The sequence below is a fragment of the Melospiza georgiana genome, chromosome 6, assembly GCF_028018845.1.
Source record: "Melospiza georgiana isolate bMelGeo1 chromosome 6, bMelGeo1.pri, whole genome shotgun sequence".
NCBI lineage: Eukaryota > Metazoa > Chordata > Aves > Passeriformes > Passerellidae > Melospiza > Melospiza georgiana.
This window is the reverse complement of record NC_080435.1, coordinates 40,366,109-40,379,543: the sequence shown is the minus strand read 5'-3', so window position 1 is coordinate 40,379,543 and position 13,435 is coordinate 40,366,109. Positions and strand designations below refer to the sequence as shown.

The window sequence follows — 13,435 nt, the reverse complement described above, 5'->3', positions numbered from 1 at the left end:
GAAAAGGACCACATAAGATTATGAGATTGATGCCATCTTGAACATACTGTGAGTGAGAATTCAAGTGAAGCCCTGGAAATAGCATCATGGATGTCATGGGGCATTTTACTGTTTTGACAGACATTTGATTTCTGTGAAAATTTAATTGAGCTTATAAAGTGATTTCATCCTCATTTCCCCATATGTACATGTAAAACATGACAAAATTTATTATTTGCAAGTTTTCTTTAAAAATTGTGCCCACTAGGAAGTAAAAGAAAAGAAACTGTACAATTGTTAAAGCTTTTCATGAAATATTTTAATAAGGATGTAACAGTTTCCACATTAGCAATTTTTAGACTAAAAGGAGCTGACTCACAGTCCATTGAAGGGAATTAAGACTTTTTTTCTCTCATTTTGATGGACTTTGAATCAGACAACTTTGAAATACTAAATTTATACATTCATTTAACAGTACCTAAGTTTCAGTGAAAGAAATGTACAAAGTAGCATCCTGCTTTTTGCTGCTGAGAAAATTTAAAGGGTATAATTTAACAAAAAATCTGTAGTCAATCCACCACCACAAATACTAGATGCCTTAATTGTCAACCTTACACTTTACACTGTACTTAAGCACTGCAGCTACGAGTACAATGCTATGGGTATGCTGCTACTAGAGATTTTTCCAGTCTCTTGCTTCATATTGCCAGTAGTTATAATTGATACAACCACAGTATTGTGCTAGAGAAGTGATTTGTTACAGCTACTGGGAGACTTGCCACTGTGTGACACTGTTAGCATAGGTGGTAGAAAGCAAAAAACATAGCTGCTTATTTCAACACAGTCTGTACCAACACTTCTGTGTGGGATAAAAGGCAGTAGGGAGAGAAGGTTTCATTTAATCAGCTGTCATTTATCAAAGAAAGCTTCATCTGTCTATATGAAATTTGTTTTGTCATAAGAGGAGAAGAGAGAAAATTCAAGAGAGAATTTCTGTGGGGGAGACAATGAAAATGAAAGAGTTAGAAAAAAAGACGTTTTTATCTGGAAAGAAGCCTTCTTGAGCATCACCCATTTTAAACGCAACCTTGCAAGTAGCCACCACAGACATAAGTACACAGTATAAATTGCTTCAGAAAAACACGTTCACAACACAGTGACTAGAATCAAATAAAAATCAAACAAGAAGACATCTGGCACACATTAAAAACAAGAATTCTCAGAAATGAAACATTAAGAAGCTCTGGGTCGGTATATTACATTGGCAACATATGAAACCCATTTTGTTGGGTTTTTTTAGTGCAACAGAAGAAACTGGAACTAGGGTAATAGCTATTACTGAACAGCTACTTTTTCTGTCAAGTATTTATTTCAGAGACTGGTGGAGATTTTTAAATGACTCCCCCTTTTTCCATATAGGCTAAAGTGACTTTGCCATCATCCAGGTAATTCAAAAACTGTCTCAGCTCCCTTCATTGCTGTTTCACAGCTGATGGAGCAGGCTCAAGATAGCAGATTCACAGTCTATGCTCCCTTTAAACTTTATTATCAGCACGCTTTTTATTGTGTGTGGACAGATTCAAACATTTCCCAACTCAGCAGTCCCCCCAGCTCCCATCTCAGTGAGTCCCAGCTCTCTGCTCCCTGTGTGTCACGGGACTGCTACCTCCCATCATGAGCAACCTGCTGCACAGCTCCAAAGCACAGCAATAATCAGATTTTTTCCTAAGACCTTTTCTACTCTGCTTTGGCCAAGTAGCACAGAGAGCCAAAGTCCCACTGAGTTGGAAGCTGTCTGCAAAGCAAAAAAAAAATCTCTGTGACTATGCTGCTTCTTTCTCAGGGACTTTTTGCTACCTGCTTTCTATTTTATTCCAGGGGAGGGAAAGGTAGGCACAGAGAGAGGCTACTCACTCCTTCCTGGGTGAGGGCACGGTACGTGTTGGGGGGAATTTTTCCAGCATTTCTAATCTCTGAAGGGGAGGTGTGTACTGACAGATGTTGAGTGGGGTCATTTTCAGCTGGGGGGAGTCTGAGCCTGAATGCTGGGGCTTGACTGAAGCAGGCTCGACTCAGTGGCCTGGGGTGTTCCACCAGCCAAGGGGAAGGGCAAACTGTACAAAAGATGGAGGGAGAGGAGTCACTGCAGGACCTTTACAGCCACTTGTCATACACAGAGAAGAGTGGCAGAGCCAGGCCCCCAGACCCTAAGCTACCAAACCCACGAGAGCCAAAATTCCCTCAGTGGATGTCACAGCATCAGAGAATGCACTGGTTTTCAAGGGGGGGCAACGAGGGTGCAGGGGGGTAGCAAATCAAGGATGTGGGATTTTCTTCGCTCTTTCTTGCACTAAACACTGGTGGGAGTGGGCAGGACCAAAATCCCCTCCCTCCCAGCCTCCCCATGCCACAGCCCTGGCTTCGCTCACCCTCCAGCTGGGGGGCAGTAAGGGAGCTGGGGGACAGGAATGCTTCCTCAGAGGGTGGTAATCCTGGAGGTGCAAGTGCCATTCCTGTACATGCTCCCTGACTCCAAGTTGTCTGGGGGAAAGTCCTCCACGCTGTATGCCCTGCTCTTGAGGGCAGTGGCATAGTAGTCGATGGGTTCCTCTGCAGCATTGTCCATCCAGCTGAGGCAGAGCAGCCTCTGGAAGGACCGCTTGAAATTGTCTGAGAGAAAACCATAGAGGATAGGGTTGGCACAGCTGTTGGCATAGCCCAAGATGACAGAGAGCTGGCTGATGGTGGCATCATCCTGCTCTACAAAGACATTGACCAGCTGCACAATGTAGAAGGGCATCCAGCAGATGACAAAGACCATCACCACCATCATGACCATGAGGGTGATCTTGCGCTCTGAGCGTTTGCGTTGCTGCCAGCCGGCCTTCAGGGCCACCATGCGCATCTTAGCGATGATGAGGATGTAGCAGAGGCAGATGGCCACCACAGGCAGCAAGAAGCCCATCAGAAAAGTGTAGACCACAAAGACCACCAGCCATCTCTGGGTGGGCTCTGGCATGAGCATGTTGCAAGCCACTGTTCCATCGCTGTTGGCTGCTGTGTTGGAGAAGATGATGATGGGCAGGATGATGAGGATGGAAAGCACCCAGACACCCAGGTTGACCATCTTAGCCACCGTGGGCCGGCGGTACCTGGCCGCCTTGATGGGGTGCACCACGGCGATGTAGCGGTCCACACTGAGCACCGTCAGGCAGTAGATGCTGGTGAACATGTTGATGGCATCCACGCTGAGCACCAGGCGGCAGAGCAGGGAGCCAAAGGGCCAGTGGTGCAGCAGGGTGGAGGTAACCAGAAAGGGGACGCTAAGCATCAGCAGCTCATCCGCGATGGCCAAGTTGAGGATGTAGATGTTGGTGGCAGTCTTCATCTTGGCATAACGCAGGATCACGTAGATGACCATGGAGTTCCCGCACAGCCCCACCAGGCACACCACGGAGTAGATGAATGAGATGAGGATGGCGCTGCCCTGAGACTCACTCAGGGTGCTGTTCGGAGCGCCAGAGGAATTCCTGCCGCCCGAGTCCATGCCCTCCACCGCCGCCTCCTCCGAGGCGCCACCGGCTCCGCCGCCACCACTGTCGCTGCCGCCGCTGTCGCTGTGGCCGCTGTCGCTGCCTGCACCGCCCGGAAGCCTGGGGCAGGTGCCATTGGGGAGCATCCTCTGCCCGGACCCCCACGCCCCGGCTCAGAGCAGCAGGCGTCCGCCGCCGGCTGCGCTGGGCACCATCCCGTCAGGGATGCCGGCGCGGCGGCTGCGGGACGCGGGCATCGGGAGAGAGGCGGCTGCAACTGCTGCTCCCCGGCTGGTGAATGATTAATAGCAGCGGCGCGTCACCAGCTAAGGAAAGAAGGAGGGAAAGAAAAAAAATACAGGAGGAGACGTAAGTGGCTGTGCCTTCCCACCCCTCTCTCCCCTTGCCCGCCTCCCATCCCGCCCTCCGGCTGTTCGCAAATCCGGCAGCTCCAGGGCAGCCTGTTCCCTGTTCCCACTGCCCCACGCTACTCAGTGCCCCCCTATCCCGCACTTCTCTCCCCACCCAGTATTGTTTCCCCCACTTCCACTATCCCCTCCCCGTCCACCGTCCTCTCCCTCCATTCTCCGCAGCTCGCCCTCCCCGGCACCTCGGTCCAGAACAGGGGCACCCCTGGCAAAGGGACTACCCTTTGTCCTTTAAGAAAAAAGCCTGAGTCTTGCATGGGTGAGCAGCGTTACCTAGGCAAGCATGCCTCATGTCTACGCAGCTGCTGTAACCCTCTCCTGTCACTGCACCGTGCGCATTGCCCATCTCACAGCGCTGGCACCAGGCATGGCACCGAGCGACAAAGCACAGGACATTCAATCCTGGGCACACAGCGCTGTCCGTGCCTCCCACCGCCACGCAGCTCCACGCCCCCGACCTCGTCCTGTCCCACCACCAACAACTCCAGATATCACTCACGAGCAGCCCTGCCCCTCTCCACACACTCTGTCCCAAAAGATACCCCCCATCATATTGTAACACCCCGGCACATGTTTTGCCTCTGTCCATCACATCCAAGAGTGAGAGAGCAATTTGCACGCTGCAGCTCCACATGACTATTTACACCACAGTGGTGCCAAGACCATCTCCTGCTGTCCACGCCTCTGTCCCCACACACCTGCTTCCAATCATAGGATCACTTCAAGCTCAACCACCACATGCTGCCTCGCCAGTGTTACAACCCCTTCTCTTAAAATATACTTAAAATATATAGTATATTTATGTAAAATATACAAATATATACTTAATATATACTTAAAACATATGCATATCCCTGATAGGACTCTATCCACACCAGGGGAGGCTATAAACCCTCCTGAGCCTGTACAGTGACACAAACCATTGGTACCATCTCCATTCATATGCTGCATATATGCACTACATAACTTCTTCCAGCTGTACCCACTGACCACTTCTATACATTGACCTATACTGTGCTGTTTTTTACATACCCCCTGATTCTAGATGAACACACATACACCTGTAGTTCCTTCCTCTTGTCATCTCTCGGCAGACACTGACACCTTAAACACCTCATCCTCACCACCAGTTCTAGACACACATGGATATCTTCAGGTAGGCCTAAAGCTGCATCTCTTCTCTGGCAAGCAAATTTTTCTTAAAAAAAAAAGAGCATGACCTTCCCATACACCTCTCCTGCTGGGCAATATGTCTCTTCTCTCTACATGTTATTTTTCGGAGCATACCATCTGTCCTTACATGCGTGTACATAAAACTAAATCCATTTTCATATACCATCATGACCATTCTCTATATACCAGCCGACCATTCTGTATTAACCAGACATGGTTACTCACTAGTTCACATAGACCCTCACACTTGCTCACTGCATCAACATTCCCTCAGCACAGGCATACCCACAAAATACTCAGTAAATGCTTATTTATTCTGTTTGCTGTAGCCCCCATCTGTATGAGCAAAGCACACCTGTATGGGTGATGACCTGTCTCTTCACATAAACTGCTGCCCAAGAGCACCACCTACTTTTGTCAAGAACAGCAGGTCCACATCACACAAAAATCACCACGGTGCATATGCTGCTATATGCTCCCCACAGCACTGCTATACTCAGCATCACACATGCATCCTTGCAACCTACTCATTTTACCGTGCACACATACCCATCACCTCCTACTGTTCACACATCTTGTTATCACCGTCTGCCCACCATCACAATTATGCATATTATCACTACCCACCGCTTTAATATGCAGATACATGCAGCATTACCATCAATTGATTACAACCCATCGTCAGGAATTTATTCTCTCTAGAACCATATATATCCTTATACCTCTCATCAACACCAGCATCTATTTAAACACATGCATGTAACATCTCTGACTGAATGACTTTCCCCATATCAGTCATCACCTCCAGTCATACACACCTAGGCACTCCCATGTGATGGGCATGTGCTCTTTGACACCTTGTCAAGGGTATTACATTTAGCACATGCATACTTTTGCATGACCCTTACCAAGCTGTTTCTTTTCCTTCCGTGTTTGAAGAGCAGATTGTGAAAACATAAAGATGTATATATACACCCCTACACATTATATAAATAACCTTATTCAGTTTTTAGTAATTGCACAAGTTTTACTTGGATGATGCACTTTGTGACTTTTGAGGACTTTTTGTATTTATATTCTAATATAGAAATGCATTTATTGCGCAGTTTTTGCAAATGATCTTACCATTCCTATAACTGTTCCTGTATATGAGGGTTTAGCTAGATGTTTCAGCACTTGGGGATGTCACACAAATTAAAATTCATGCTTACACTTGGGTTTTAGAGGTTTTATATTCTGATGTGTTAGCATCAGGGCTTCCAGCATATAGAGAAAAAAATTATATTTAACACCATGGAAAATCCTTTCTTGCAATGTGCTATCTGATACTGCTGAAATTTCTGCAATTACATAAATTTAGCTGAAGAATTATCTTCTTTAGAGTTTGTATACTAGAGAATATGAATCAGCCTTCAGTCACTGATATGAGAGGGAGCAGAAGTCAATAGCAGCAAAACCATCAACAAGAACATCTGGTTGGTTTCAGCACTTCAGTCTCTTGGAAAACCTACAGTTCAAATACAATCCAATTTTTGTTTACATAAACATTTGTTTTGAGGGTCATTTACTTATGGAGCACAAACCAAAGGATTTCCTTCTTTCATATTGTTATAAATTGGCATTTAGACATTCATGCTATTGCCCATTTCACATTACTTTGCCATGCTTGGATTGGTCCATGCCCTGCACCCAAAAGGGTTGGTAAAAACTCTTCTGTTGAAGTAGATGTGAGCATGGTGTTCTTTCTTACTGCATTTATTCAAAATAAATCACTTATAAACTGTGATTCCTGCAACCGTAGTAGCCCCTTTAGGCATCACACAGATACCTACTTGACATAAGTGCCCAGTAAAAAGGAATGCCATCATAGGCATAATTATAGTAATGTACCCTGTGCTATAGCATACACTCAGAAGGTTAGATATCTCCATTCACTGAAGTTTCCTTTGGATACAGAAAAATTTCACAATAGAGAATGATATCACCTTCCAAAAAGGAATTGTTTGAGTGCCTGCTTAGTCTCTTAGATCAGTTCCTCTAACAAATATTATAGGTATTAATTTGCTGAGAATTTATAGCTACTGATCTTTACCGATGTTCAATGTTGCTCAAGATTTTTAACCTCACCTATTTGATAAAGTAGAAATGTTTGATCAGAAATAATGCATTTTATTATCTCAGTAATGACATACTGCCATTTTAAATACCAACACCGGCATAGTTTTAATATTCAAAGATTTCTTTAAATCAGAAATTCTGACATAAACCAATTCTAATTTGGGAACATGCTTAGAAATTTTGTTCTTTTGGAGTTCTTTCTTTTGCCTAAGGACTTTACTGTAATGAATAGACCAGAGGTCTAAACTTGTGTTTATAATCCACCTGTCACAAACTGGGGAAGGGCAGCTTGACCTTCTCAACACAGTCTGCGGGTTGGCCAAAGACATACACAGAGCCTTTCCAATTGCCCATTTTTGTTGCAACGCCTGCCTCTCATGGAAGGCAGGAAAAAGGAGTTATCTCTCAAATAAACTTCTGGGCCATGCTGGGAAGTCTAGGACTAAGGCTTAGGCTGTGCCTGGGGTTAGAATGAGGATTGAGACAAGAAGCCCATAGCTCCAGGTGCAGTTGGGGTTCAAGAGGGAGGATCAGTGGTGGGGTAGTCTGTGCAAAGAGCTCACACCAGAACTCTTGGGTGGACATCTCAGGATACAGTTCATCCCATGCCTACGCTTATGTTAGGGTCAGGAGAGAGCCAAAGCCAAGAGCTCCAGCTGAAAGGGGTTGAAAAGGGTTTAAAACCTGAATAAGGTAGGGGAAGACTCCACAGATGCTATCCCCTTACAATTTTCTCCTCTTTGCTGTAGGATGGGGACTCAGGATAGGGTAAATCTTGACTACTTGTCAAGCCCCCCCTTGGACTGGGGTTAGAAAAGAGACAAAGCCAAGAGCTCCAAGGGAGCTGAACTTTAGGAGGGACTGGTAAAAGGTGAGGAGAAGGCTGCAATTTTTCCTCCATCCACATTCCATTCTCACAGGAAATGGCTGGGCTGTCAGGTCAAGGTCCATTCCAAGCACACTGCAGGGTTAGACCTAGGTGAAGAAAGCCCAGAGCTCCACATGATGAAGCCCTTCCCTGTGATAATCAGAGCTCAATCCCTTCAGCTCCATCTGAGCTATTTGAGGTGAGAGCGCCAGTGATAATTAGAGTAGCTGGCAAACCTTTCTCCTGATGGCTGTGTAAGGCTGACACTGAAAATCTCCAACTCAAAAATGCCTACAAACAGCTCCCAAGGCAGATGATACCTTTTCTCTCTGTCAAGACGCATTGCACCTGTGTTACTCTGTCTCGAGTATTGTGGCAAGAAAAAGGAAACAGTCATGACACTTAAAATGAGGCCTATGGTAATTCATTAAATATTTAAACCTGAGATGGCATATGAATAATTTTCTTCAGTAGCTTTCTTTTGAGCACAGAAGTGATATGGTAATGCATGAGACTGCTCTAATTTGACACCATGAACCTGAAGTAAATTCAAAAGAGATTTTGGGGGCTGAGTCATATCAATGAGGTCCCACTGACTAATTCAGTAAAGTGTCGCCTATTCAAACTGTAGACATCCTATGCACCACTCAAATCAAGTGTTTCTTAAATCTTGGTGAGAAATTAATGAGTGAACACTCTTACCACCATATATTTCTGCAAAATAATAAAATATAATATAATTTGGGTAATCAATTGAATTACATCTTGCTATAGTTTTGTTAAAAACCATTCAGTACCCATTTCAATAGCATATCTTTGGAAGTCATACATTTTTCATTACCTTTTGATTAAGATGGAAAATTTTGTGCTGCTTGAACCACTCAGATGTAAATTCTGTTCTTAATTTTTGAGTGGTATCATTGGATGTGCTTTGAGTCAGCAGAGATTTTAACTTTTCATTAGAATGTCAACATATTTTTAAAAGCTCCCCTTTTAATACAGATATTTTATCTCAGATGTCATGATTCTGGTTATAATTTTACTTTTAGCAGAGTGCCTAAACTTTAGATTGAAAATGAGGTGCAAATAGACAGACGGAAGTGGCTCATTATAGTAGTATGTTAGAAAGCATTTTCTTAAAGAAAAGTTTTATCATTTATACCTTACTATTAATTGAGAAATTAACAATTATTCTGTTAGAACAGATGTGTTAAACAGGATTCATAAGAGAAAGAGTCAACCTGTTAGAGAACACACAAATGAATCTGTCTCTTGATCCAGTTGCATTTATCTCAGACCCAGCTGCTCAAAAAGTTCAAATCCCATGGCTGACAAAAGCTGTGTTACATTGCAATTCTTCCCACTTCATCACGTTTTCTACTGTAGGAGTTAATAACCAGCACAAAGTACCATTATTTAAATCAATTATCTAGAAACCATACATCAAACTGCTTTGTGTCATTAATATTTTTTCATGCAGGCTGACGGCTGTACACACCTGCTGACAGCACCCTCCCTCTCAAGAGCAAGGTGGCTGCCCCAGCAAACAAGATATGATACAGTACACAAATCTGATCTCAGACACACTTTTTCAAATCTGAATGATTCTGTCTACTGGTAGTTAACCACGTTTGTGTAAATGTGTAAGTGGTTGGTTCTCAGGTTTCATCTCTTGTCTCCTGTCAAAAAGTTGCTCAGTGACAAATGTCAGCAGCAGCAGGTGCAACCCAAAAGCTACTGAGTAAGTCTGGGCTGGAAACATAGCCAAGGACAAATTGTATTTAGCAGATTTCCATCATGCCTAGCTAAAATGTGCCTGGATCAGGGCAAAAGCTGAAGAAAAAGCCGTTAGGTTTTCTGCTTCTTGGCTTTTGGTGAGATGTTCCCCTACGGCAGATAGTGCTCTCTGCTGCTTCATCCAGCCTGATTTTGGAAAGGCTCTGTTATTAGTCCTCACCAGAGTCTTTACAGTAATTGCTACATTTAATGTGTGCTGTTGGATACTGTTTTCCAGTGCTAAGTATTTATTTTGGCAGTATAAATATTGCACTAAATGTAAGAGGAAAATAAGGAGTGATCAATTATGAATGGGGTGGGCTGGAGAGAAGGGGGGTGATATTTGCAAGCAAATAACTTTAAACAAATCTATAAATATTTCTATGATTGAAGAGAGCAAAGTAAATTTGTAGGATAACCATTGATGCTATATGGCACCCAGTTAAATTTTATTACTTATTTCATATAGGTTGTGGAAGGAGTCCTCAGAGTGTGAGTTTTCATTTAAAGGTGATATGAATAAATGATACAGATCTGCCTGTTGAATAGCTTCTCAGCCTTCTGAAACATATTTATACAGCAAGCAATTATTAAGCTCACAAATCTTGTTAAAATTTTATTTTTATCACATTCTGATGTGTGTTTCTTTTCACTTGAGAGTAATGGGAAGCTATTTTTATAATAGAAATAACACACAGTTAAAGGGAAATATTACTACTAACAACTGAAGTAGCAGTAGTGTCACACAGTGACAGCACTGATTTAGTTTGTGCTGCTTGAAGCTTAAGTCCAGCTGCACAAGACTAACTAAAGAAAAGCCTGATCCTATAGTTAACTTTGGTTATCTCTATTGCTTGTATACCTCTGGAAATGATTTAGCATTTGGGGAACATTATTTTATACACCTAACAATCACTGAAAATATTTGAAATATTTCTTTTTATTTTTTTAATTTGTTATCTGGTATTCTCATGTCCTGTGCTTTAAGCAGCCACCAATGCTACTCCAGAAGGGTACACTGCTGTGTTCTGGGTTCAGTAGGAGAATAATGATAGCACTCTGATATTTTAGCCTTTGCTAAGTGTTGCTCACCCTGAGTCAAGGACTTTCCAGTGTCTCATGCTCTGCCAGTCAGGAGCTGCACTAAAAGCTGGGAGGGAGCCTGGCCAGGACAGGTGACCAAACTGGCCAAAGGGACACTCCATACCATAGAATGCCATGCTCAGTTTATAACTGGAGGGAGTAATCAAGGAGCTGCTGAAATCTGCTTGGGGACGGGCTGGACATTAGTTAGTGGGTGGTGAGCAATTACATTGTGAATCTATTGTTCTTTCCATCTCCTGTTCATTACAATTATCATCACAATCATTATCATTATTGCTATTATTAGTATTATATTATATTTTGTTCTAATTATTGAACTGGTTTTATCTCAACGCAACAAGGTTAACTTCTTTTTTTACTTCTCCCCACTGGAGGGATGGGGAGTCAGTGAGCTGCTCTGTGATACTTAGTTTCTGACTGAGGTTAAATTATGACAGTGTGAAACAATAAAGTGTATAATGGTATTTTACACGTATATTCACATTGCTGTCTCATAATATGGACAGGGCTCAAAAGGAATGAAGACATTTCTATGTCTTGAGTAAAGGTACTATTAGTCATTTTCTCAAGCAGTACACACATGCATATAATCTTCTTTTGACACAAAAATCACAAATTGTTTTCACTTCATTTCTTATTTATCCAGTTGCTGTAATTTTCAGACAGGAAATGTGTTTTGCAATTTCCAAAACTATCTAAGAAGAAGATGAGTAGGTCAAGGTCACAAAACAGGAAGGGATGGTGAATGGCTGTTTCATCTCTGTGTCATAATCAATAATGTACCTTACATCACCTTAGAGTGCAAGCTGAGTGGGATAATATGCCAGTGAAATACAGAAAAGTAGGCAGTTTTAAAGCACACGCATTTGTTAGATGTTCAGTCTTGAGCTCTTGGATTAGAAAGAGGGTGTGAAAAGTAGAAAAATGTTATAGATAGCATCCATGTTTACCTTCCTATATTAGTAATGACTCACAAACTTTTTGGCTCCATTCAGAACTAATCCTTTGGTAGTGGGATAGAGCCTGGGCTAGCACAAATACAGTGCCCTGATTTAGTGCCTGTTTGTGGTGGCAGTACATGAGGGGTGTTCCTGGAGCACATACTCAGTTTTTGCACCCAGGCACCACTGTGCAGTGTGAATAAAAGAGAACTGAACAGAGATATCAGGAGATACACTTTAAAAGTGATCCAAATTGAACCACTAATTTAGACATGTCCAGAGGGGCTTGGTATGGTATGTCGTGCTCCACTGAATATTAAAGGCAAACCCTGGATTTTGTATATACAGAACACTATTTTGAGCAGGAAGTTTGTTAGCATCTATACTGGGGATGTGAGACACTCTCTGCTCCCCTCAATCTTTCAAATAGTGTGTGCTAAGAAACAAAATTTTTAGACCACCATTCAAAAAGAACTTTCATTTTTTCTCTTTTCCTGCTTTGCTGTCATGCTGTGCATCTCTTCCCAAGTAGTGTGTATCACTCCATTTTTCATGCCAAACAGTCTGTGGGGTTTTTACTGTTGGGTTTGGTGGGTAATAAGTCAAAGCATGTATTTAACATACTTCTCATCCTGTGAAACCTGCTTGTCCACAGATGCTGAGCCCTCATTCCCCCCAAAAGATGACTTTTCCACTGGTGCTTCTGAGATCAAACACATGAATAACAGAAAATTAAGAGCTCTGCAGTGTGCAAGCCACCTTAGGAGTAGCCTATGTAATCGAATATTCTGCTGTCTGAATGAATAATGGCAATCACTACTGCAGGGGCTGTGCACTGAGCCCTGGGGGCTGTGGCCATGCCTGGTTTGTCAGAATGCATTTCAGTAGCCAGCAGGTCCTGCCTTTAGCTGCTGGGAAATCTGGCTGCCAGCCTCTAAGCTCCAGGGGAAACCACAGGGAGCAGAAGTCTTTATGTGTTCTCTAGGCATGGCCAAGGCTCCTAAATTTTACCCTACAGCTCAGACACCAGCAGCTGTACACAGGAGATGAGAAGTGGGAGACAGGTCTGTTTTTAAACTACAAACAGGCATACCAGTCATACCCAGATAAAATAAATGTTTTGTGGCTTTTCAGGATTCCCACAAAGACTCCCTTGCAAGAGAAGGGGAATAAACCTAGATGTGACTACTTCTTTCCCTTATAAAACCTATAATGACTAAAAGATATTTATTATTTTAAGGTTATCAAAATAAAATGTATTGTATGCTGATCCAGTTGTGGTAAATTTTTCTCTGAATTACCCAAAGCCAATATTTTATCTGAGGCAGACTGTGGAGAATGAACAAAGAACTCTACATTCCCTCTACTGATGGTAATAAACATAGCACATTGTGCTAGCACATGATTTTCAGGTAATAAACCCATGACTATAAAGATGGGGTTTTTCTAGTTAGACTAGAGAGAATATAGATATAGTATACCACATTGCAGCTTTTCTAGCTTCCCCAGACTAGA

The 13,435-nt window shown here is 43.0% G+C and overlaps 1 protein-coding gene across 1 annotated transcript; it reads right to left on the bottom strand.

Annotated features, from left to right (window-relative positions):
- Nucleotides 1-246: 246 nt before the first annotated feature.
- On the bottom strand, nucleotides 247-4,229 carry SSTR1 (somatostatin receptor 1). The gene is made up of 2 exons (XM_058025911.1): nucleotides 4,214-4,229; nucleotides 247-3,838 (listed from the first exon to the last, which is right to left on the bottom strand). The coding sequence occupies exon 2, from the start codon at nucleotides 3,656-3,658 to the stop codon at nucleotides 2,456-2,458; it is 1,203 nt and encodes a 400-aa protein (XP_057881894.1). The 5' UTR covers nucleotides 3,659-3,838; nucleotides 4,214-4,229; the 3' UTR covers nucleotides 247-2,455.
- Nucleotides 4,230-13,435: the final 9,206 nt, after the last annotated feature.

What these genes read in the sequence shown, in the direction of transcription:
- SSTR1 (XM_058025911.1), bottom strand. Translation starts at nt 3,658, where the DNA reads ATGCTCCCCAATGGCACCTGCCCCAGGCTTCCGGGCGGTGCAGGCAGC.